General features: G+C 37.6%; 1 protein-coding gene across 3 annotated transcripts in view; it reads right to left on the bottom strand.

Moving 5' to 3' along the window:
- Positions 1-22201, bottom strand: part of SMEK1 (SMEK homolog 1, suppressor of mek1 (Dictyostelium)) — a 69625-nt gene that overhangs the window by 24947 nt on the left and 22477 nt on the right. The window contains exons 3-11 of one of the 3 annotated variants that reach the window (XM_006839570.1): positions 19529-19627; positions 17363-17980; positions 14948-15025; positions 14753-14869; positions 13809-13964; positions 11610-11741; positions 11300-11402; positions 9485-9643; positions 4044-4213 (exon numbers count right to left, since the gene is read on the bottom strand). In XM_006839570.1, the coding sequence (XP_006839633.1) occupies positions 4044-4213; positions 9485-9643; positions 11300-11402; positions 11610-11741; positions 13809-13964; positions 14753-14869; positions 14948-15025; positions 17363-17980; positions 19529-19627 (1632 nt within the window). The remainder of the gene's footprint in view (positions 1-4043; positions 4214-9484; positions 9644-11299; positions 11403-11609; positions 11742-13808; positions 13965-14752; positions 14870-14947; positions 15026-17362; positions 17981-19528; positions 19628-22201) is intronic. The other 2 variants (XM_006839571.1, XM_006839572.1) reach the window with 2 other exon arrangements.

The following is a 22201-nucleotide window of genomic DNA, read 5'->3' as shown; positions in this document are numbered from 1 at the left end:
TTGCCTAATGCAATACATCGTTTGGTTTCTTGACTGCTGTTTCCTTGAGTGTTGATAGTGTTGATCCAAGAAGAATGAGGTCCTTGACAGCTTCATTCTTTTCTTCACATGTAGGATCAATCCTATCCCCTCTGTACACATGGTTGATAAGGACAGGCAACTCAGACACTGGCTACCTAAAAAGGGGAAGGGAGCTATAAAGGTATGAAGTGACTGGCTTATAAGTTTTCAAGAGGGAGTTTAGTTTCAGAGTGTGTGGGGGAAGGTAGAATTGCCAGGGAACAGTTCTCGTCTTGTCTAGATGGGTCTGGTAAAAAGAGATGGGGATGAGAGAACAAACAGGATAGGGATAGACTGCAAGTGCAGTGAGGAGCTCCATCAGCAACAACACAGAATACTGGACCAAGCAGGCTCAGGAGGAGATAGTCCCAGAACTCTGAACCACTTAAAAAGGAATATTTAGAGAGTTGGAAGGCTTACAGCCAGTGGAATTTGTAGCGGAAGCAAAAAATCCAGTGCTTTGTAATCCAAGGTGCTAAGCTGCTCCCTGAGCAGCCATCTTTGGCAAGACCAAACTGGGGTAGGATCAGAGCAGAGCAGCCTGTCAGAACCATGGAGATAAACAAAGAAGAGTGAAAAGGGAAGCCCAATCCCTGATCACATCTACATGCAGGCAATCAGAAAACATAAAAACAAACAAACAAACAAAAAAACTACACACCCCTCTAAGTTTTAAGGCCACAGGTAACCACTGAATATGCCCCAAAAACAAAAACAGATGATCACATCAGCACATCTCCAGAAACAAGATGAAATGACTGAGACAAATGAGCTGGAGGTAGACCTACACTCCAAACTGGAAGGAGGGCAGCCTTTGCAAATGCCTGATAAGGAATTCAGAAAAATGATTATAAAATGTATCAAAACACTTCACAAAGGAGTTGAGAAAAGTAAGTTAGAAGTTAGGAAAGCGCTACAGGATCAATCAAATACTGCTGACCAAGAATCCTCTACCCAACAAAGCTGTCAGTCAAATACGATGGTGTAATCAAAACATTGCAAGATAAACAGAAGCCAAAGCCAATCCTGCTATGAAAAACATCCTCAAGGGAGTTCTGCAGACTGAGAACCAACAAGAACAGACAACAACCAGAGAATGACGTACATGGCAGTATCACCTGGAAGTCAATCGACAAATTGAAAGAGTCAAGAACAGAATAAAACTTTAAAAACAAATTCAGAGGATCTGGGAGGTCAGTCTATGATCAAAACAATTACAATGTGAAAGAAGGTGAACAGAGATCTACGTGGTAGGGAGGTCAAGTAAATTACAGTATAAAATAGACTGTTTTAAATGGAAGGAAATGTTAAAGGAATATAAAGTAACCACATAGGTGGGGTTGTGGGTTTCAGGGGAGGTGGAGGGAGGCAATGGCAGAGCACAGGGTAAAGGCCGACACATCGTATTTCGGGAGTTGGGGAGGGCAATACAAGAAGGGCGAGGAAGTGGAAGAACAGGGAAGACAGGGGAACACTAAGACAGGTTTGCCTGGGCTAAGTGGGACAGAGGTAAATAGTGATGCATGCTTAAACTTGGAACAACAGAGCTCTGGAATACAGGGATCTAGGTATAGCTTGAAGAGAAGAAATAATACTAAAATGCTTGACTGTCTTATGAGTATTAGTTTCCCTTGCCTACTATTATAAAATAGACACTTGAGTGGCATAGAAAGGAATGTGGGGAAACATGATTAGAGAAAACTTGTAAGCCCATCTTCAGCCTCTAACGGATTGGAATACCTAAAAGGGATTCCAAAACTTGCACAGTGAAACAGGCCTCTTGCAGAGTCTTAACAGAGTATAGGACATTAGGTAAAATCCTGAATCCCACCCAGAACCTTGTGAGGTGGGACATTCCCACTAGAAAGGACAAGCAGACCAGCCTGGAACAGCTAGAGAAACAGAAGATACATCTTCAAATAAAGATCAGCAGGAAAAACCCAAAACAAAAATGGCAGTATGACTGCCTACTGCAAGAATAAGCAAGCTGTTTGCAGAGAAGCCCTCAAGGCAAACAATCAAGTCCCACCAGGACAAACCCCTCTCTAAGACGTAAACTCAAAGGAACCACATAATCAGGCATGTAAGCCTAATGGCGAGCACGCTGGTCTTCTGGTGAATGGAAGAGGGGGAAAGGAAGCAATGAAGAAATGGGCTGAGTTCAACCATGGTTCACTGACTCCTGTTGATCTAGAGATCAGAGAGATAAGAAAAAGGGCTGCTGATCCAATGTGTGGTAAGACCTAGGGACATCTGAGCCCATGGACAAAGACATAGCCACAGAAGGCCAGAGCTAAGAGTGAAGCATCCAGCTGATATGAAGGGGAGAGGCACAAGAACACCCAAATTTTCAGATAGTACCCATTTGACCTAACCGCAATAGCTTGATAATCAGAACTCAACTAGAGGAAGATAATGATCTTGAAGTATACTCATGGAGGTAGTAACTCTAAATACCAACAGAGAAAGGAGTCTTCACATCAAGTATCAATGCTATCACCTCTGTGCACAGGGTAAATAGGGACGGGCAACTTAGACATTGGCTACCTAAAATGAGGAGGCAATAAAGGCACAAGGTTTCAAGAGGGAGTTTAAGAGTGTGTGGGGGAAGAGAGTTCCCCACTGAATAGGTGTTGTCTCGTCTAGATTGTTGTTGTTATGTGCCTTGTCTAGAAAGGTTTGGTTAAAAGAGATGGGGATAAGATTCTTATGATTCAACAGTGACTAACTGTTATCATGACTAATTGTGAATGTCACAATTGTAAAGGTAGAAGTTTTGTAACGAAAATGGAAAAGTTAATCTTATAGCCCAGAAACAAAGGATCCTAGGACCATCAAGGGAGAAGAGCACAAGTGGAATGCAGGACCTTATCCAGAGAAGCAGCGACACCAGAGATGGAGGCAAAGATGGGGACATGGAGAGGGGGAGCAGCTGAGGACTCTAGATTCATGGGAAGAGAGGGACTAAGAGAGGGTGGCCATGAGGCAGACTTGCAGAATGTGCCCATTGGTGGTATAAATTATTATATATACCTGAGTGGTTTTTTGTTTGTTTAAAAAAAGAGCTAAAGTGAATAGAGAAATACTGTTAACTGATGGTACATGGAAGGAAATGTAATCATTGTGATGAAACAAGCTGCATGATTTATTGAATATGAAACTGATCATCTGACCTGTAAACTTTCATTCAATCCACAATAAAAACTTAAAGAAAAAAACAGAAAGAAAAAAGATGGGAATAAGATTCTTATGATTCAACAGTAATTGTTATCATGATTAACGGCCACTGTCACAACTGTAAAGGTAGAAGTTTTGAAACAAAAAGGGGGGAGTGGTTAATCTTAAAAGTCCAGGAACAGAGGACCCTAGGACCATCAAGGGAGAAGAGCACGAGCAGAATGTGGGACCTTATCCAGAGTAGCAGCAACACCAGAGATAGTGGCAGAGATGATGACATGGAGACAGAGCAGCTGAGCACTCTGGATTGATGGAAAGAGAAAAAGTCGTGTGTTTGGCAGCCAAGAGGCAGGCTTGCAGAATGTGCCCTTTGGTTGTTTAAATGATTATATACGTTCCTGAGTGTTTCTGTGTACATCAAAAAAAAAAAAAAACCCCAAAAAACAAACAAACAAAAAACCACCAAGAGAGAATAGAAGCAAATACTGTTGAATGATGAGGCATGGAGGGGATTATAATCATTGCAATGAAACAATACAACAGGGTGAATGTAAAATTGATGTTTTCTAATGTATCTCAATTTACAATAAAAACAGCCTCTATGTTCCCTGCCTTTCTCCAGGATCCTGTGAGGTCCATTTTCATACTATCCTATCCAGGCACTCAGGGCCACTAAGAGGTGATATACTTGTTTTGTTTAAATTGAAGTGCTCAAGTTTTTGCTTTACTTTGAAAATAGTCTCAGGTATAATGTAACCATTACTATCTCAACGATCCAAATTCTATTTACAGTGTAAAGAACTCACCACTCGGATAAACTCAAACATCTCTATTATGGCGGAGTTCATCAGGTTGTACCGAGATCCATTGTGGAGAAACGCTTTCACCACTGGCTCAAATAAAAAACTCTTCATTATATAGCGGTTGTAGAACTCATCTTTTAATCCAATAATTTTTCTCTTAAATCGCAGGGCACCTGAAACACAGTCATTGTTTTTTAAATCACATACTCTTGCAGATTAAAAAAAAAAAAAATCAGTAATTCTTCATGCAGTGACACTAATGTTTCCAAAACTGAGTCTAAAGATAAAGACTGTAGAAGTACTATCAGAAAAATAGACTCTAAACGCAGCATATGTCATAATAGAACACAAGTCTTAAAAAGCCAGAAAAATTCTGGAAATAAACCCATTACTAGTGACCAAAATGTAATTTAAACCTGAAATAAGAGCTAAGACAAATTAATCAATTTAAGATGAGACAATTCTACACATGTCCTTCTACATATACCTTAGAAACAATAGAAAACCACGATTTTTATCAGGGCAATCCACTGTACAATTTGATCTTCAATATTTCTGGACACTCTTATTTTATATTAGATTTCATGGATTTACATTGGTCTATTTGTAGATGTGTTTGTAGAAATGCCGTAAGCCCACAAAAATCTGCAGGACCCAAAATTTGCCTTCCTGTAAGTTTAGAGGATGTTTTTTAAAATGTGGTCCTCTATACTTATTGTAGCGAGTATGCTTTTTCATTTTTCTCTAGTTTTCCTTTTTATAATTAATTAGGCTTTAACTTACAGATTAAATGGTATATTTACATCTTGAGGTATGGGGAGCTACTTTAAGTCGCCATTCGTCAAGATCCAAATATACTCAAGACAGCTAGACTTCAGCAAAGCCCTCTGTACCTAAATGGAATTTCAGTAAGTTAATGCCCCAGTTACTGTAAACAGTTCAAAACAGCATACTCACTTCACGCAGTCACATCTTCGTCGGTTGGCAAGATTAAATATTGTGTTTGTATTTTGATTTCTTTGGAGATCATGGAAGTGGCTCGTTAAATTGCCAATTTGTTATTAATCAAGTCCTTCATGAGCAGGTAGCCAGGCAACCATGCTGACACGGTTTCTGGGTGGGAAGGCAGAGGAGTAAAGCAGCTCAATTTTTCTTTGTTGGCAGAAAAGAGGTCCACAGGTGAATGCCCAATTAGGTACAGTTGATTTATAAACTGCCTTAACAATCCAGCTTAGTGAAGAGTGGATCTTTCTAAAGAAACACACTCTGGGCAGGAGTTTCCAGAGAGCTTATAGAATAGTAATTGCATTTTATTTTTTAAACTCCTAAATATATTAAAATACATAAGCAAGGTGAAATAAGACATTTTAAACAGTAAGAGACATCTTTCTGTGTGATAAGTCACAGCTTAACAAGGGTTTATTTTCCCAAAACCATGTTTTTAGAGCTTTAAAAAAAAGAACAAAAACAACTTTAATTGACAAAGGAACTTAATAAGGCAGTTCCATTTATGAGAATCAAAATAGTAATTTTAGGGCTTGTGATAATAGGCCAAATTTTAATCTTTTGGTAATGAAGGCAAGAGTGATTATTGTTTTTAGAATCAGCACTTCCCCGAGGGGGGAGGGGCTCAGGCTTTGTGGAGACTTGTGTCCTACTATGACACAGACTAGCAGAAGAAAAGTCTGGTCTGCACACAGTTCCTGGGTAAATGAGACGCACTCCCTTCCTAGAATTCACTAAGACAGGTCCTACAGATGCCCTCTAAATTCAAAACACTTCTATCTGGAAATTACTGATTTCAATAAGTAGTTCTAATCATGTACTGTTGATCTCATTTCCATTTGCCCTCACTCTTTTATATAAAAAACTCTGTGTTATTTCTCACTAAGTTCCATGTCCTGCAAAGAAATCTGTATCGAAAATATCAAATCACTCAATTCACAATAAAAACTTAAAAAAAATAAAAGCAACAATCACTAGTCCTTGCTGTTGAAAGGCAATTTACCAGTGATTCTATGAAACCAAACTGTTAAACAGTACAAGATTTTCAACGCAAAGTATACTCTGCTTTTGCTCATTGCATCTCGTATTTTCATTATTACACGAAGAACCTCTTGCGCTTCATTTCAACCACCATCTCTAAAACAAGTAATTGGTCTTTACCTTACATACATGAGATTCTATGAAATAAGTTGAAAGCTTTTTGCCTCACAAGTAACTAATGATAGCTGAATGAAAGTCTTTTCAATTTGTCTATTGTACAAGTTTCCATATTTTTATGAACATAAAACAAAAACTCAGACACATAAATGTATGAGTTAAAGGTTAAGAGCCAATCATCTAAAACAGGCCAAGAAAACACTGATGGAACCGGTACACTTTTCTCACAGATCCATGAACATACACAGTAAGTTCCTCCAGATTTATATACTTAGTTCTTATGAAGAATGTAATAAAAACTTCTACTGTATACTACTGTGTACACTATGACGCTATTGCTACAGAATCTATTAATAACTGGCATTTTCTCAAAAACACTCATATTCTCTTCCCTGGAAGTAATTTGAGAAATAAAATAAAAAATAATCTGATGGAGTTTATAAAATAATAAAAAAGTATTACTTGCTAGTTTACTAATTTCCTATAATACAAATGTTTGCTAATGTGTAGTGATTTCCTCTAGATTCACAGTATGATTTTATTTATAAGAATGAAAGCAAAATAATGAGCTGAAACCCCTCTTAAAGTAATAAACTGAACCTTCATGCCAGTATATATTCTGAACTTTCCCAGTATACTTATGGATGTAGCTGATTCCAAACTTCCAATGTGTCATGTTTGCTCATACTTGTACGTCTAACTATATATCCCAGCCAAGAGTGCCATTCTCCCCTTACCAAGACACATGGTGACAGCTTCTGTAACAATTTTCTGATCTGCATTACTCGTGAAGAATAAATTACAGGTAGTAGTCCTTGGGTTATGAGTGTCCCAACTTATGGACAACTTCCACTGGCCCTTTAATGCAGGGTTTTAAACTGGTTCTGTCATTACCAATTAAGTGGAGCAGGGACAGGTCAGAATTTTTATAATTTGGGCAATTCCTCATGGTAAATAAAACAGAAAAAAAAAACAGGTCAGAGCCTTGGAATGGGAGACTTGTAGGAGGTGTAGTGAGCCCTTGCAAGACCTTGATGCACAAGACTGGATTACTGACAACACTGTGGAAAGTCACACACTTTCAAAGGGGTGTAGTTGGCTGCCATCTTTCAAACTCTACTGTATGTACTGTTATGTAAGTATGCCCTCACTTTGAAATGTTTGAATCAACTACTAAAACCAAACCAAAAAGCATAATTCACCACTCCTAACAAATTCATCATAATCATATTCCCTTGCCTCAAGTGCAGCTTTAAAATTATTAGAAAGGCTTTGAACCTTTTCTTGCCTTTTCAAAATGCCATACAAATTCTTAAAGACACGGTTAGGAATAAATTTCATAACCTGGGAAGTGCCTATATTTCAAACAAACCCAAACAACTATGTTTATTGTATTTTTATTTTGACATGTAGGATCAGCACTGGACTGCGAACCACAAGGTTGGCAGTCAAATCCACAAGCCGCTCCTTGGAAACCCTTTACAGGGTCAATTCAAGTTAGAACTGACTCAATGGCACTTTAACATTTCCTATTACAGGATTCTGATGACACAGTAGGCTAAGCATTGGGCTGCTAAGCACTAAGCTGCATTCAAACCCACCAGTGGCCGACGGGAAAAGATGAGGCCATCTGCTCCCATAAAGTATACAGTGTAGGACACTCCAGTGAGCAGTTCTACTCTACCCCACAAGGTCTCTATGAGTCACAATCAACTCAGTGGCAGTGGGCTTATTTCCTATTAATCAACCTGCTGGCTGATATGCTCTTGATAGATTTTAATCATCTCCCTTTTGCCAGTGAAAGAGGATGTCCAATCCTGTTTCATCAAATCTATGGTGTCACTAGTTACAAACTAAAATAACAAAACCAACAAACAAAAATAGCTAGTGATTACACACTGACTTGCCAGTAATTTTAAGACTCACCTTGATTTCAGAGATAATAAATGTTAAAATGCCCATCATAGAATCAATGAAATGATACAAGTATTTAATAAATTTGTTGAAATAAAACTGGTCTCTTCTCTGAATTTGAGCACAGGGCTTGTACTTTAGCTGTGATTAGTACACGGGGGAAAATGAACCCAATGTCTTTGACAAACTTATGGCTAATAGCTAACATAACCTTTGTAAGGTGAACAAAAATAACTGAACTTGTTTTTTGCTGACTATAGCAGTCTAAATTAATGTTACAGATGACATGTATAACTTATAAACATTTGACTGAAAAAGACAACAACATCCAAGGTCTTGGGTTATCAGCAGAAAGTAGTTATACTGAGTAGCTGAACATTGGGGTATGAGATACGCTACAACCACATGTACTCTCACAACACCACAGTGTAGGCACCGGCCTGAAAACTCACTTAAGGAATATGACAGCTGTCATCCTGATTGTGAGGTTTAGTAAAAATGGTACAAGGAAAGAGATGTCCAATACTACTTTAGACAGAGTAAGGCACCATCTGAAACACCCTAATTGCCAATGATGTCTTTATAATTTAAGAGTATTTGTTAAAAATCAACTAAGCAAAATAATTAAAACTTAAAAACAAACAAATGTAAGGATCATATGTTCAGACCTCTAATCAGTAGGTGACTCTGATGCCTTAGAAAACAACACCAAAACACTCAAACTTACCTTTAAAAACCAAAGGGTAAGAGTCACCAGCAAACGGCTCTTATTCAGCTTCTAGGATTCCCTGAACTCAAATCTGCCACTCACAATAAGGACAGTGTAATAAGGAACCTCACTACCCAAGGCAGTTATTGCTACAAAATTCAAAAATCACTGATAGGCATAGCCTATTTTCAGTTCTTAGACAAACATGTTTTACTCCAATAAACTAGGAGGAATGCTGACAATGAAAGTTAATTGTGAAAACTTTCTATGTAACTAAGAACAACCTTGATAAAAGACTCCTATGGTCTCTTGCTATTACTCTAACAGGGGTTGGGAAACTTTCTCCATAAAGGAGCAGACAGCAAATCTTACTCTAGGCCTTGTGGGCACAATTGTCTCTGTAGCATATTATTTTCTTTTTTCAAAAACATAAAATACCTAATATAGTTTTATAGATGTGCTTTAACTCCTGTGCTCTTTATTAATAGGAAAACCACTGGCTCAATATGACCAAACTAGTACTAGAACAAGTGGCAGAGCTAGTACTAGAACCTTGGACTCCTGACCTAGAATCAAAGATCTTTTCTGCTCAGATCTGAAGATACTCAAAAAGGTGATAAAATATGAAGATAAAAAATAATCTTCCAGAAACACTTACATAATGCCAAGAAAGCATGCTTTGAAGCCATAAGGACTAGCACTCGCCGAAGGATATCTTTATTAATAATGTAGTTCTTTATGTGGTAGGTATGATGTTCCACACAAAATGTTAATAATTCCAGTACAAGTGCCAATAACTGGGCTGTCTGAAAATCATCTAAAATAAACAGAACACAATTACATTAAATGGCTAATATTTTTATTTCTCTTAAATATAAAATCCTAAATAACAATCAAATAAAGCCTCTACTTTTTAACATTTCAAATATCTACCATAGGTTTTTGTTAAAGACTAAATTATTTTAAGTTTAGGGCACACCTTAATGTGCCCTTTTAAAAATGAAAAACAGTATTATGGATGGTGGTTGCCAAACACGATCAATTCAGCAACTGATATCACTAAATTGTACACTGAAAAATAACTGAATTGACAAACGTGCTACATAGATTTTTTTACAATATATATATATGTATGTAGCAAAACACAACACACTCATGCCCAAGTCACACCTCATCTCTGGTAGAGTTCATCTCTCCCTGTTCCACAATTCCACTGTCTTCTGAACTTCCTTTCCTACATATACTGAGTCCACAGTAAACTAAAATCTAGAGGCTTCTCTCTCTCTTTTTTATTCAGGCAGCACAAGCCTCTCAAAGATATTTTACTCACTTTTTTCATTTGTCCCATTTAGCCCCTAAAGAATACAGCAGCGCTGCCTTCAGCACAATTGGTTTTCAATAAATGTTTGAAGAACTGAAAATGTGTTTATAGTAGATAAAAAACTGATATCCCAACTTCAATGAGTTGATTCTAGAGCCACACAAAAATTATATTTAATATTTATTTTCTATCAGCAATGTTATTATACGCACTATACTGAATTCATCTGGCAATGTACTGATTCCTAAAATTTTAATATTCAATGCAAATAAACATAGTCTAATATTGAGCAAAAACTTAGCTCTGTCTACACATCTGGAATACAAATAACTTAAAATGAAAAATTTCACACAGCTTAGCTTATAAAATAAATGACTTTCTTTCTCCTATATATTTTGCCTATATAAACGCAGTTTAAAATTTTAAACTGTTTAGAAATTTAAAATTAAGCCCTGGTGGTGCTATAGGGTAAGCAATGGACTACTAACCAGATGGTCAGCAGTTCAAAACCACAAGGTGCTCTGTGGGAAAAAGATGAAGCTTTCTGCTCCCACAAAGATTTATACACTTGGAAACCCTATGCAGGGTAACCATGAGTTGGAACTGACTCGATGGCACTGGGTTTTGGGTTATAACAAATTTAGATTTAAAATTTTGAAAGCAGCAAATAAAATGATCTCTTGTTTTTTCTATTATTAAGTGTCTGTTATCTCAGATTCTAGCACTTTTAAATGAACCTTTACCTTGACACCTCTTCTGAATACATATAACATGTCCTTCTATGTAGGATCAGCACTGGACTACTAACCGCAAAATCAGCAGTTCAAACCCACTAGTTGCTCCTTAGAAACCCCATAGAGGGATGTGATGAGTCAGAACTGACTTGACAGCATTTAACAAAACAACATGTTCACTAAATGGTGTGAACTTTTAAAGACTTGTGTGCCTTTGAGTTGGTTCTGACTCATAGTGACCTGTATAGGGTTTCTGAAAAGCTGCTGGTGGGTTTGAACCACCAACCTTGCAGTTAGCACACCAGTGCTTATCGTACAGCGCCACACCAGGACTCCTAGCCAACAGCAATTTGAATTCCAGAGATGGGGTTCAGAATTTGAGAACAGAGAGCATAAGTAGCCACCCACTAGGGCTTACCTTTGCTGGGGCTCTCATCCGTTGTGTTGGCCAGCAAGGGAGCAGTGAGAACATGCATACAATGCTTGTAGAAGAAACCCAGAAACTCGGTCTTTTCTGTTTTCTAAGGGATCAAAACATTTTATGAACTTCACCTACATTGCTTCCTACTAGCAACCACAAGTTATTAGTTATGAAGAAACCCAGAAACTCAGTCTGCTCTGTTTTCTAAGGAATCAAAAACACTTTCATGAACTTCACCTGCATTGCTTCCTATTAGTAACCACAAGTTATTAGATATGAAAAACAGAAAAAAACCTCTATGGCTTACATTGGCAGTGGCGAGCATATTCTCTGGGTCAACTAAAGTTCGAAGCAGGCCCATAAGTTGGACTGCTCCTCCAAGTTCAGGATCTGTATCACAAATCATATGTTCTATAATGAGGTTGATGAGCAGAATGTCCTGGTGAGAAAAATACACACAGTAAGGACCACTTGCTAAGGATACAACACATTCTAAGATGTACACTATAGCATTATACAAAGCTCTAGCTGTCTTGTTATTGCAAACAGGATGTAATGACTGACTCATATCTCTGACAGGTTCCTACAATGTAGTACGGGAACAGAACACTAAATGGTTAACAAAACTCACACTTCTTTGTCTATTACCTTTAAATCTCTTTGGTTAAAGTAAAAAGTTTCAGTTAGTTGCTAATAGATTTTTGTTACTGTGGTATGCCACTGAATATCACCTCGCTAATAATGTTCTCTATTCTGAAGAAAGCTAACAGGCTTTAGAGTCACAGCTTTAACAGTAAGTATATTTAACGCAAATGTATAATTGTTCTATTTTCACTTCAGTTTCTATTTATGACACATGATATCTGTCCTTCATTTATATGGAAGTGATACACCATTTCTTTAAAATAAATCTAAGAGAAAAATTAGTTGATATTCAAATATCTGAAACGGGGGAAGACAAGACTGGTATTTACAGACAGCACAGATTATACAGATTTTAAATGCTTAAAAAACCAAGAAGTTTTCCTGAGGCTCCATTATGTCTGGTGTTCCTGGCCCAAGGAGTGAATACACATTGGAAGGGGTTCAATGAGAAAACTTTGCTTTTGCCTATTTCTACAGTGGTGGGCTGGACAAGGAGAGAGTAAAGGTAGGCCACTAATGGAAATGATGAACAAGGTTGGGAGTTAAGAGGCTGATGCATACAAGTGAAATATTAAGCAGTACATAAATGTGGTTTACAGAGATCAATAGAAGAGTCCTACTTTTATTTTCAATAACACTACAGATACATGTATTTTTTTGGAGTCCTGGTGTGGCGCTGTGGGTTAATGCACCAGACTGCAAAGCCGTTCAGAACTGCAAAGGTCAGTGGTTCAAGCTCACCAGCTGCTCCTTGGAAACCCTATACAGGGTTGCTATGGGTCGGGATCGACTCGACAGCACTTCACAACAACAACAGATATTTTGATTCTCAATAACATCATGTTCAACAGTTTAGAAATTTTCTGCACCTTTCTTGGCACTACAATTTTTCAAGGGGAAAAAAAAATCTCTTAATACAAAGTCCTGTAAGATAAGCACTAGACTGCTAACTCCAAGGTTGGTGGTTCAAACCCATCAGCCACTCCTTGGAAACCCTTATACAGGGTCACTATAAGTCGGATCCAACTTGATGGCACTTAACAACAACAACAGGAATGTTACTTCACGTTGACATCACAACACATTAATTAGGAACTTAAAAAAAAAAAAAAAAAAAAGGAGTCATTTTCTCATTTCGTAAAAACACCACAGTCCGGAATTCTGCAAAGGTATTTTCCCCTGAAGGGTTTATCTTTTTTTCTTCCTTAAACTTACAGGAGTTGAGGGTAGAATATCTTAGTCTACTCTTAAACACAAAATTACATCTAAGATTTTATAGGACAGAAGAAAAACCAGCATCCATTGGATTAACCATCTGAAAATGACACAAAATCAGAGCTGCTCGCAAGTCATACACCCTAGGCTCTGGCAGTGCCATTCGCATTACCGAAGTCCATTTCCTCACAGGTGCTGGTGGTGGTGCTCCCTGTGGTAGCCAGCTACAACCATAAAAACAACACTTCCCAAAGGTGTGCAGTTCATTTATTTATTCTTGGTGACTTGGGGAATCTATTCCTAGCAAAGCCAAAGTTTTCCTAGGCAAGTTACTCATTCATTTTACATACAGAACAATGAACTGATTTAACGACTGAAGCAAAATAATAAAGTAAATTGGCGTCAAAATTAAAAAAGAAATGTGATCTTTAAAAAGAAATGCAAACTGAGCACTAACAAATAATTGCTATAGGAGACAATAAATGTATAAACTGAGTCAGGAGCTGGTTTAAGGGGAAAACAAGCCAACTGATACTATGGTTACACTTTTCCCAAACATCAACTGCTTAAATGTTGAAAATGAACAGTAAAGACAGTTCTAGCTCCCCATGTACAAATACTTATTACTAGTGCAAATAATATTTACCTTGTTGGTTATTTTTTGCTCTGTTAACTTCTTACTTACATCATCATTCTGTTGTGCCTCCTGCATGACAAACTCTCGGACCATGGATGGATTATATTCAACCAAGTATGAGAATATATCAGTAGCAGCACTTCGCACCTGTGTATCATCCATGCCCTACACACAAAAAGCACTGATTTCTACTCTGATTATAAAAACATGGAACTTATTAGGGTTACAGAAATCGAAAACCTAGCAAAACAAACAAGGAAATGTTGCAACATAAAAAAAAAAAGGTTAAGAAAAAAATAGAAAGGTAAACCAAGAAAATTGCATGTTAATGATCTTGTTCTATGAATAAAATAACACTTTACAATATCACCAATTCTGGTTTTCTATTATAGCATTTTCTAAGGAGCTCTGGTAGCGTAGTGGTTACGAATTGGGCTGTGAACCTTAAGGCCAGTAGTTTGAAACTACCAGCCGCTCCGCGGGAGAAAGATGAGGCTTTCTGCTCCCTTAAAGATTTACAGCCTCGGAAACCCTGTACAGGGTTGCTATGGGTCGGAACTGACTCCACAGCACCTAACAACAACAACAACAACAACAACAGTGTGGTACTGCAGAATAATACACTAGGCCACAAGGTCAGTTTGAACTGCAAGGTCGGCAGTTCAAACCCACCAGCTACTCCTCTGAAACTCTACAGGGTCACTCACTATGAGTTGGAACCGACCAGCTAGCCCTAACAAAAACAATAATTCTAACACTTCAATTAATTAAAAGGCGCAAAGCTAAATTATTTATAATATGGGAAATTCCTATAAAAACTCTAGTACTAGAGTTTTATATTTAAGTTTATATAATAAAACATTAACTTTAAATATTGGTTGTAATCAAATATTTACATGCTACATTTTGTGGTTTACAAAAATAAAAAGGTAATTAAGAAAAGAAACACTTACGAGGATGACTTCCAATGCTGGTAAAATGCCCATGTTTGACAAGGTCTTGAAAAAAGCATCCCTATTCTGAGGCTGTAGCGTTTGGGAAAACGCACAAAATTCTTTTAAAAAATTAACCTGAAATTAGAAAAAGATAAATGAATGTAAAATATTTATTTTAAATCTTTATAATCTTTGTAACATCTGATTTCTTACCAATTCTTGTCTTTTTTCTTCATCTGTTGCTTCATCTGTTAGTTGTGCAAATAAATCTGTCAGAAATTTTTCATCCTCCTGTGAAATCAAAAGATAAACTTATTATGTTAATGGTAAGAATGTATTAAAATGTAATTTCAGGATGACACAATAGAAGGTATACGTTGCAATAACTGGAGAAGGGAAATGTTTTGGTAATGCTGTTCTTTATAAGCGAGAAGGAAAACCCAAACTCTTGTAGGAGAAACTGGGGATTAAAATCTGAAGGCTCTTTCCTTCCATTTGGCAAGGTCCCTGGGTCACACAACTGGTCTGCACTTGTCTACTAAAGGCTGGAGGCTTCATCCCACCCAGCAGCACCACAAAAGACAAGAAAGACCTGGCAACCTGCTGACATAAACATTAAAGCCAAGAAGACCCTCAGGAGCAGTTCTCTACTCTGTGCCACAGCGGACTGCCTGCCAGGAGGCAGAACTGACCCAATGGAGAACAGGGGGTTGTGTTTGTTTAATGAATTTTCCTACATTTAAGAGAACTTGAAAGTATGGCATGAGGATTTGACAAAATTTTCCTGCAAATATTTTAGTCTTTGCTGGCCATACAGCCTTGATCACAGCTACTCAACTCTGTTGATTCAGTATGAAAGCAGTCACAGGTAGCATGCATGCAATACTCTATTTTCCAAAAAAACAAAAACAAAAACCAACAACAAAAACTTCACATTTTAAAAGACATAAAATAATTTTAGAGAGAGAACTGCTTCCATAAGGTTTCTAAGGCTGCAGTTGTCATTGAAAAGCCGATTGCCCTATCTTGCGTCCATGCAGTGGTGGGTTCAAATCACCAACCTTTTGGTTACTACTTGAGTACTTGAATCACTATACCACTAGGACTCCTTTCTAAAGTTATTATTCTGGATAAATTAGAGAACAGGACTAGAGAAGATGTCATCTTACCATCTTAATTTAGAATTGAGATACAGAGTAATAAAATTACATAAAAGCCAAGCACAGTCAGTAGGAGATAGAGCCCTCTGATTGCTGCTCAGTATTCCTACTAATGTTCTTTCATCAAGATTTTGTTACACTTTAAATGTCATACAACTTTAGCTAGTAAAACAGATTCCATACGACTTCAGTCCTAGAAAAAGTGCCTAGGTCTAAATATATATACACACACACATTTTGACATCTGTGTATGTATGTAAGTGTGCTCATAAAACACCTATTTTAAATGAATTCCAAATGTTTCAAATTAGTCAATATGAACTTTAATTATTAATAGCTACAGGAAAGCAGTTACAGGTAAAATTGACTTGAGGACACAGAAATAAAACAATTGTATAAAAGGGCCATGCTGGCACCATGTTTCATGTACGATTGCACTCATTCTCCAGATCATTGTACAGGGTTGTTGTTGCTGTTTAGTGCTGTGAAGCTGGTTCTCACTCAAAGCAACACTGTATAGGGTTTCTGAGAAAAAGCTGGTAGGTTAGAACTGCCAACCTTGCGGTGCTGATTCTATAGTGCCATACCCTTGGTAACCAATATCACCATTCTTCAAATGAGGAAACAAACCTCAAAAGGCTGTCTAAGTGACATACCTCATAAGTGAACAGAAAGCTAAAACTCAACTTATATGTGTTTAGAGCTCCATACTTCTACTCACTGGAGTCCTGGCATGGCACAGTAGGATAAGCACTAGACCTCAAAGTCGGCAATTCAAACTCACCAGCTGCTCCTCGGAAACCCTATACAAGGTTGCTATGAGTCAGAACCAACTTGACGGCACTGAACAACTTTTACCCATAATAAAAGCATGAGTTATGGTAAGGATATATATGGTCATCATTTACCAACTCTACTAAATTTAACTCTAGAACAGGGCCTTCAATATCTCATTAATTAGTATTTCTATAAGCATTGTCAGTTCCAACTCATAGAAACCCTTTTCTAAGGAGCGGCTGGTGGGTTTGAACCACTGACCTTACATTCCAATGTATTATCCTGCAGCACCACACCACCAGGACTCCATAAATAATGTAGAATTTATATATATTATATTCAGTGACATTATCTCTTAGTTTTCCTGATTTTTGTCTTTCCTCTTCTAGTCTATTCTATACATCATAGATAAATATTCCTAATTTCATTTGGATCATTTTCCTATAATTCCATTAACAGAGTCTTTATCACACGTATTTTCACTACCAAACAAACAACTTTCTGGCTTCACAGTATCATATATTATAATCTCAAAGTATCACTAAAATATATACCTATAACTTTCACAAAATTAACACTCAATTTTAGGTATTTAAATTTAAAATTATTTCTGCTGAAAGCAATTAGCAATTTAAATGTACCAATGAAGTACGGTATCTTTTTAAGGGAACAAATGAATGATCTAACTTACCTGTAACATACCAACAATTTCTACTTTATTGAAAAAGATGAAAGAATGAAGTGTTGATAACATATTTTCTTCAAAGACCGAAGGGGTAGGTAGAACCATATCTTGTATATATTGAACTCTGTATGTCTGATGAATTTTTTGTTTTAGCTCAGGATCTGATATGGGAATCACTTCTTTAAACTTGGCTGTTTTTGTTAGAAATTCCCGGTGTTTTCGCGGTTGTGATAAAGCAGGATCATATTCTAAGCATCCAATGACATCCATTATACATTCCTCCGAGAACATAACTTCAAAAAGAGCAGTTCGATTCAAGAGGAAGATGCCTTTGATAATTTCATACAAGTGGTGAAGTCCTTCAATATTTTCCAAGTCCTCACACACATGAAAAAGCTCTAAGAGTTTTTTAATATAACCCTCATTTTCCAGTGCTAGTGCAAGTTTTTCACGACGAAGGGGGGAAGGTAAAGATGATGCCACAAGTTCTGCAATTTCCTCGAGGCGACTTAATTCACACGAGGGCAATTCTAAGCCTGGTGATGACATATCATCAAAACGTTCCTCTTCAGACTCATCCACAAGGTCCTGAGTAATGTCCACTGAAGGGTCTTTTCCTTGGACCTATTAAAGAGAATGTATGATAACTGACAAAACACAAACTAGATCTTACTAATATTCTTAGATGAATTCAGGAATTCATGTTGTAAGAAAGCTATATAATGATAAATTTCAAGTTTAGCTAACTTTTTTCAAACTTGACAAGTAACATACATTCACTTTTAAGGAAGTTCAAAGTTCAGAGATAGAAAGAGTTCATAAAGAGCAAGGCTAGCTAGCAACAAACCCATTGTGGGACAGGCTGAACTCACTGGGATGGTAACTTTCACATCAGAACTGTTGAGTTAAATGCAGGACTACAGGGCCCATAAAGTCTAAGACACATTACTACTACCTGGTCCTTGATAGAAAAAGTCTGATCAGCTTATAAAAACAATTACCTAGTAAGCATAATTACTGGGTTCAACTTTTGCAAATGTTTAGTGGTGATAGAGCACGATATGGTGAATTAGTGTTATTAAACTGTACGCTTAAAATATACTGGTCACTCTACTGACAGTATTTATGGTTCTATAGGTCTGGGGTGGGGAGTCTCAGAATTTACAAATTCTATAAACTTCCCAGTCCATGCTCATGCTGCTGGTTTCAGGCCTTCAGAATTACTAAGTTTAAAATCTGAGGATTATTCTCTAGCTAAAACAAATGTGGCAATGGACAATCTTTCCGTAGGGAGCAATGGCCTACATAAGTTCACCACAAGAGGATGGAGCACATAAAAATGCACATTCACAAGACAGTACAGATTACCTCACTCGACTGAGATACTAGAGTCAGGAGGAAAATTCCAGGGTCAACTGGGAACATTCAGGCTGAGAGGCAAGATGAGGTTGAAGAGACAGTCAAGAGCCATACTGTTCCACGGCTTGTGTAAGATTTGTTTTATTTATGAACTAGAAAAACTTACTGAGTGGGCATGATGTTATCAAGCTTTTTTAAAAAAATGCAGCTGCGTGGATTTGAAAAGACCCATCAAGATAAAAGCAGTAATTCTTGTAAGAAATGTCTGTGACACTAGTGAAAACTAAGAGACGTGAATGGATTTAAGAATTATTACTGAGGAACTGAATAGACATGAGGAATGAGGATCCCTAAGTAACTGGCATTTCCTAAAATAAAGGAGACTAGTGAATGAACAGATCTAAGTGAGAATATTAAGGTGGTTTCAGACATTAAGACTGAAATGTCATAACTACTAATGTCACTGAACATTATGTGTTGAAATTGTCAAATGGGAACTGAATTTTGCTGTGTAAACAGTTCACTGAAAACACAATAAGGGGTTGTTTTTAAAAATGGAAATGCTAGTCAACAAGTTCAAGAGCTCTGGAGAAGACAGATATAAAAATTCTGGAGTGCAGTTAAAGTCTGGGTTGGGTAGTTCAGTTTCAGTAAGTAATACCCTCCTACAATCAAGCTTTTCACAAACAGCAACAGTTTAAGGTCAACTGTATGAAATGCTTGACCAACTGATTTAAAACCCTCAACGTTAGTTGAAAGTATGGCCAAAAAAACCCACCAAAAAGTACACTGATTTTTTATTTTTAAAATTACCTGACATATTTTTTCCCAAATTTCATCACATCCAGCTTTCTCTTGAAAGCTAAGTGCCAAGTCATAGTTTTCTGCTTCAGACCACACAATCAAAGTATCCTTGGGAGAAAAAAAAGAGTCCGAATGATTTATATAGCTCATTACAAACCACTTCAAAGTGTAAGGCAAATGACCAGAGCAACAATTGAGGCCAGCACTCATTTTCACTTTTTACAGCACTGACAGTGTTCATTCTCCAGGTCTTTTTTTTTTTTTTTACTTCAATGAAAGCATTTTCCTTGTGAACTTAAACCTATATAAAAGTACTATAAAATGCACACGCAGCCTATGCACTAAAACTACACACTAAATAAACACTAAGTCAATCCTATCCTAGAACATTAAGTTACAGCACATTAAATTACAAACGATCAGCACTGGACTATGAACCACGAGGTCAGCCATTCAAATCCACCAGCTGTTCCTCTGGAACCCCGTATACGGTCACTATGGATTGTAACAGATTCGATGGCACTTAACAACAACCACGTATTTATGCTCTAGTTAAATGCCCAGTGAGGACATCTGAGCATAGAGTAACTGGGGCATGACAGAAGGATGTGATTAACAAAGCCCCTACTTTCTTCCTTTACTGTCAACATCTGGTGTTCTAAAAAGGTACGTGAGGCCCCTGAAGCCCTTGAAATTATTGGTTAAATTTGTAGTATGTTAGCAGTTACCTGGACAGAGTTTTTTAAACTATCAAGTGCCGTGTTTGTGCAGAAAGAAAAAAGCATCTCTTTTAAAACTATCAACAAACTCCTAGCACCTAACCCTTCACTCCTATTCACATACACATTTATAGAACTGACTTCATGGCACATACCCATCACCACCACAAGTCTAATCAAAGAATCCCTGGTAGTGTTGTGGGTTAGGTGTTGGGCTGCTAACTGCAAGGACCCTTACTAACTGCAAGGACCCACCAGTCACTCTCCAGGAGAAAGATGATGTTGTTTATTTACCCTTGTAAGGAGTCCTGGTGTGGTGCTGTAGGATAAACACTGAACTGCAATGTTGGTTTGAACCACTAGTTGCTCCTTGGAAACCCTATACAGGGTGGCTATAAAGTAAGAACCGACTTGATGGCACTTAACACCAACCCTTGTAAAGGTACAGTTTTAGTAACCTTATATAGGGTTTCTGTGAATTGGGAGTCCTGGTGTGACGCTGTAGAATAAGTACTGGACTGTTATACAGGGTCAGTGTTATACAGGGTCAGTGTTATAAACCCATCTCAGCTGCTCCTTGAAAACCCTATACAGGGTTGCTGTAATGGCATGGAACAACAAATGAGTTGCAAACAACTTGACAGCAATGAGTTTTGGTAAGGGGATACATAATAACTGTCTTCAACTCTAAAGGATTGTTGGACTGCATTTTTAAAGGCTGGCACAAGAAAATTAGGAGAGTAAAAGTTAAAGACTTGGATGGATGTGAATAAAATAGGAAAAATCATTAATCTGAACAATCTGAAAGTAGCCTTGCAAAGGTTGGCTAAGTGTCTAGATCATCTATGCTGTTAGCTGCTGTCAAGCAGGCCCTTATCACAGTAGAAGGAAATGCTGACTTTTCCTGTGCCATCTCCATGATTGTTTGTGATCTGGGTGGTTTTCACTGGCTGATTTTTGGAAGATCTCCCTTCATTCTAGTTCATCTAAATTGGAATCTGCTGAAAACTCTATGGCACCATGCAAGTCTCCAGTGACATGGGTGGTGGATGTGATGAGGTGCATTGGCTAGGAATCAAACCTGGGCTTCCTGCATTCAAGGTGGGGATTTTACTACTAAATCAGTGTCCCCCACATGATCTACAAGGTACCTTAAGAGATCTGATTCGAAGTAGTACTTTTACTACCAAGGGACATTTTGGTCATGATTGATTACATGCTGTGGAGTCAGTTCTGACTCACAACGACCTTATATAGTGTTTTCTGAGGCTGTAAATCTTTATAGCAGCAGAAAACCTCATCTTTCACCAGTGGAACTGCAGGTAGTTTCCAACTGCTAACCTTCAGATTAGCAGCCTGACTCCTAACCACTATACTACCAGAGCTCCTTAGGGACACTTTAGTGCACACAAATGGATTCCATGTTTAAAATTTGTCAGCTAAGCTACATGTTAACTCTGTTCTGTTATTTATTAAACCATCAATCATGAGTCCAATAGTCTCTGAGTGAGTAAAGGGATGCAAACCCCCAAACCAAACCCATTGCTATAGAGCTGATTTGGATTCATATGGATCCTATAAGAACTGCTTCAAGTAAATCTTTCATGAAATTTGGCTGTGGCTGGTGGATTCAAATAGCCAACCTTTTGGTTAGCACAGAGCACTTAATCAAAGTGCCACCAGGACACCTTAAAATGTCAGTAAGAATTAAATAAATGATTTTATAAGGCCCAGCCTAGCATTACTAAAGGATAAAACTAAGATTTCTATTTGGAATTTTCCCAAATTAGGAAGGCCCTTTTCTGCTATCTTCAGGAAGCTCTGTTGTTGCTAAGTGCTATGGAATCATTTCTGACTCATCATGACCCTGTATAGGGTTGATCTGAACCACAGACTTTGTAGCTGGCAGTCACACCAGGACTCCTTAGGAACCTCTGATGTTGTTAAGAGCCATCGAGTGTGA

This window comes from Chrysochloris asiatica, unplaced genomic scaffold (genome assembly GCF_000296735.1).
Source record: "Chrysochloris asiatica unplaced genomic scaffold, ChrAsi1.0 scaffold00025, whole genome shotgun sequence".
In the NCBI taxonomy this organism is placed as follows: Eukaryota; Metazoa; Chordata; class Mammalia; order Afrosoricida; family Chrysochloridae; genus Chrysochloris; species Chrysochloris asiatica.
This window is presented reverse-complemented; position numbering and strand designations above follow the sequence as displayed.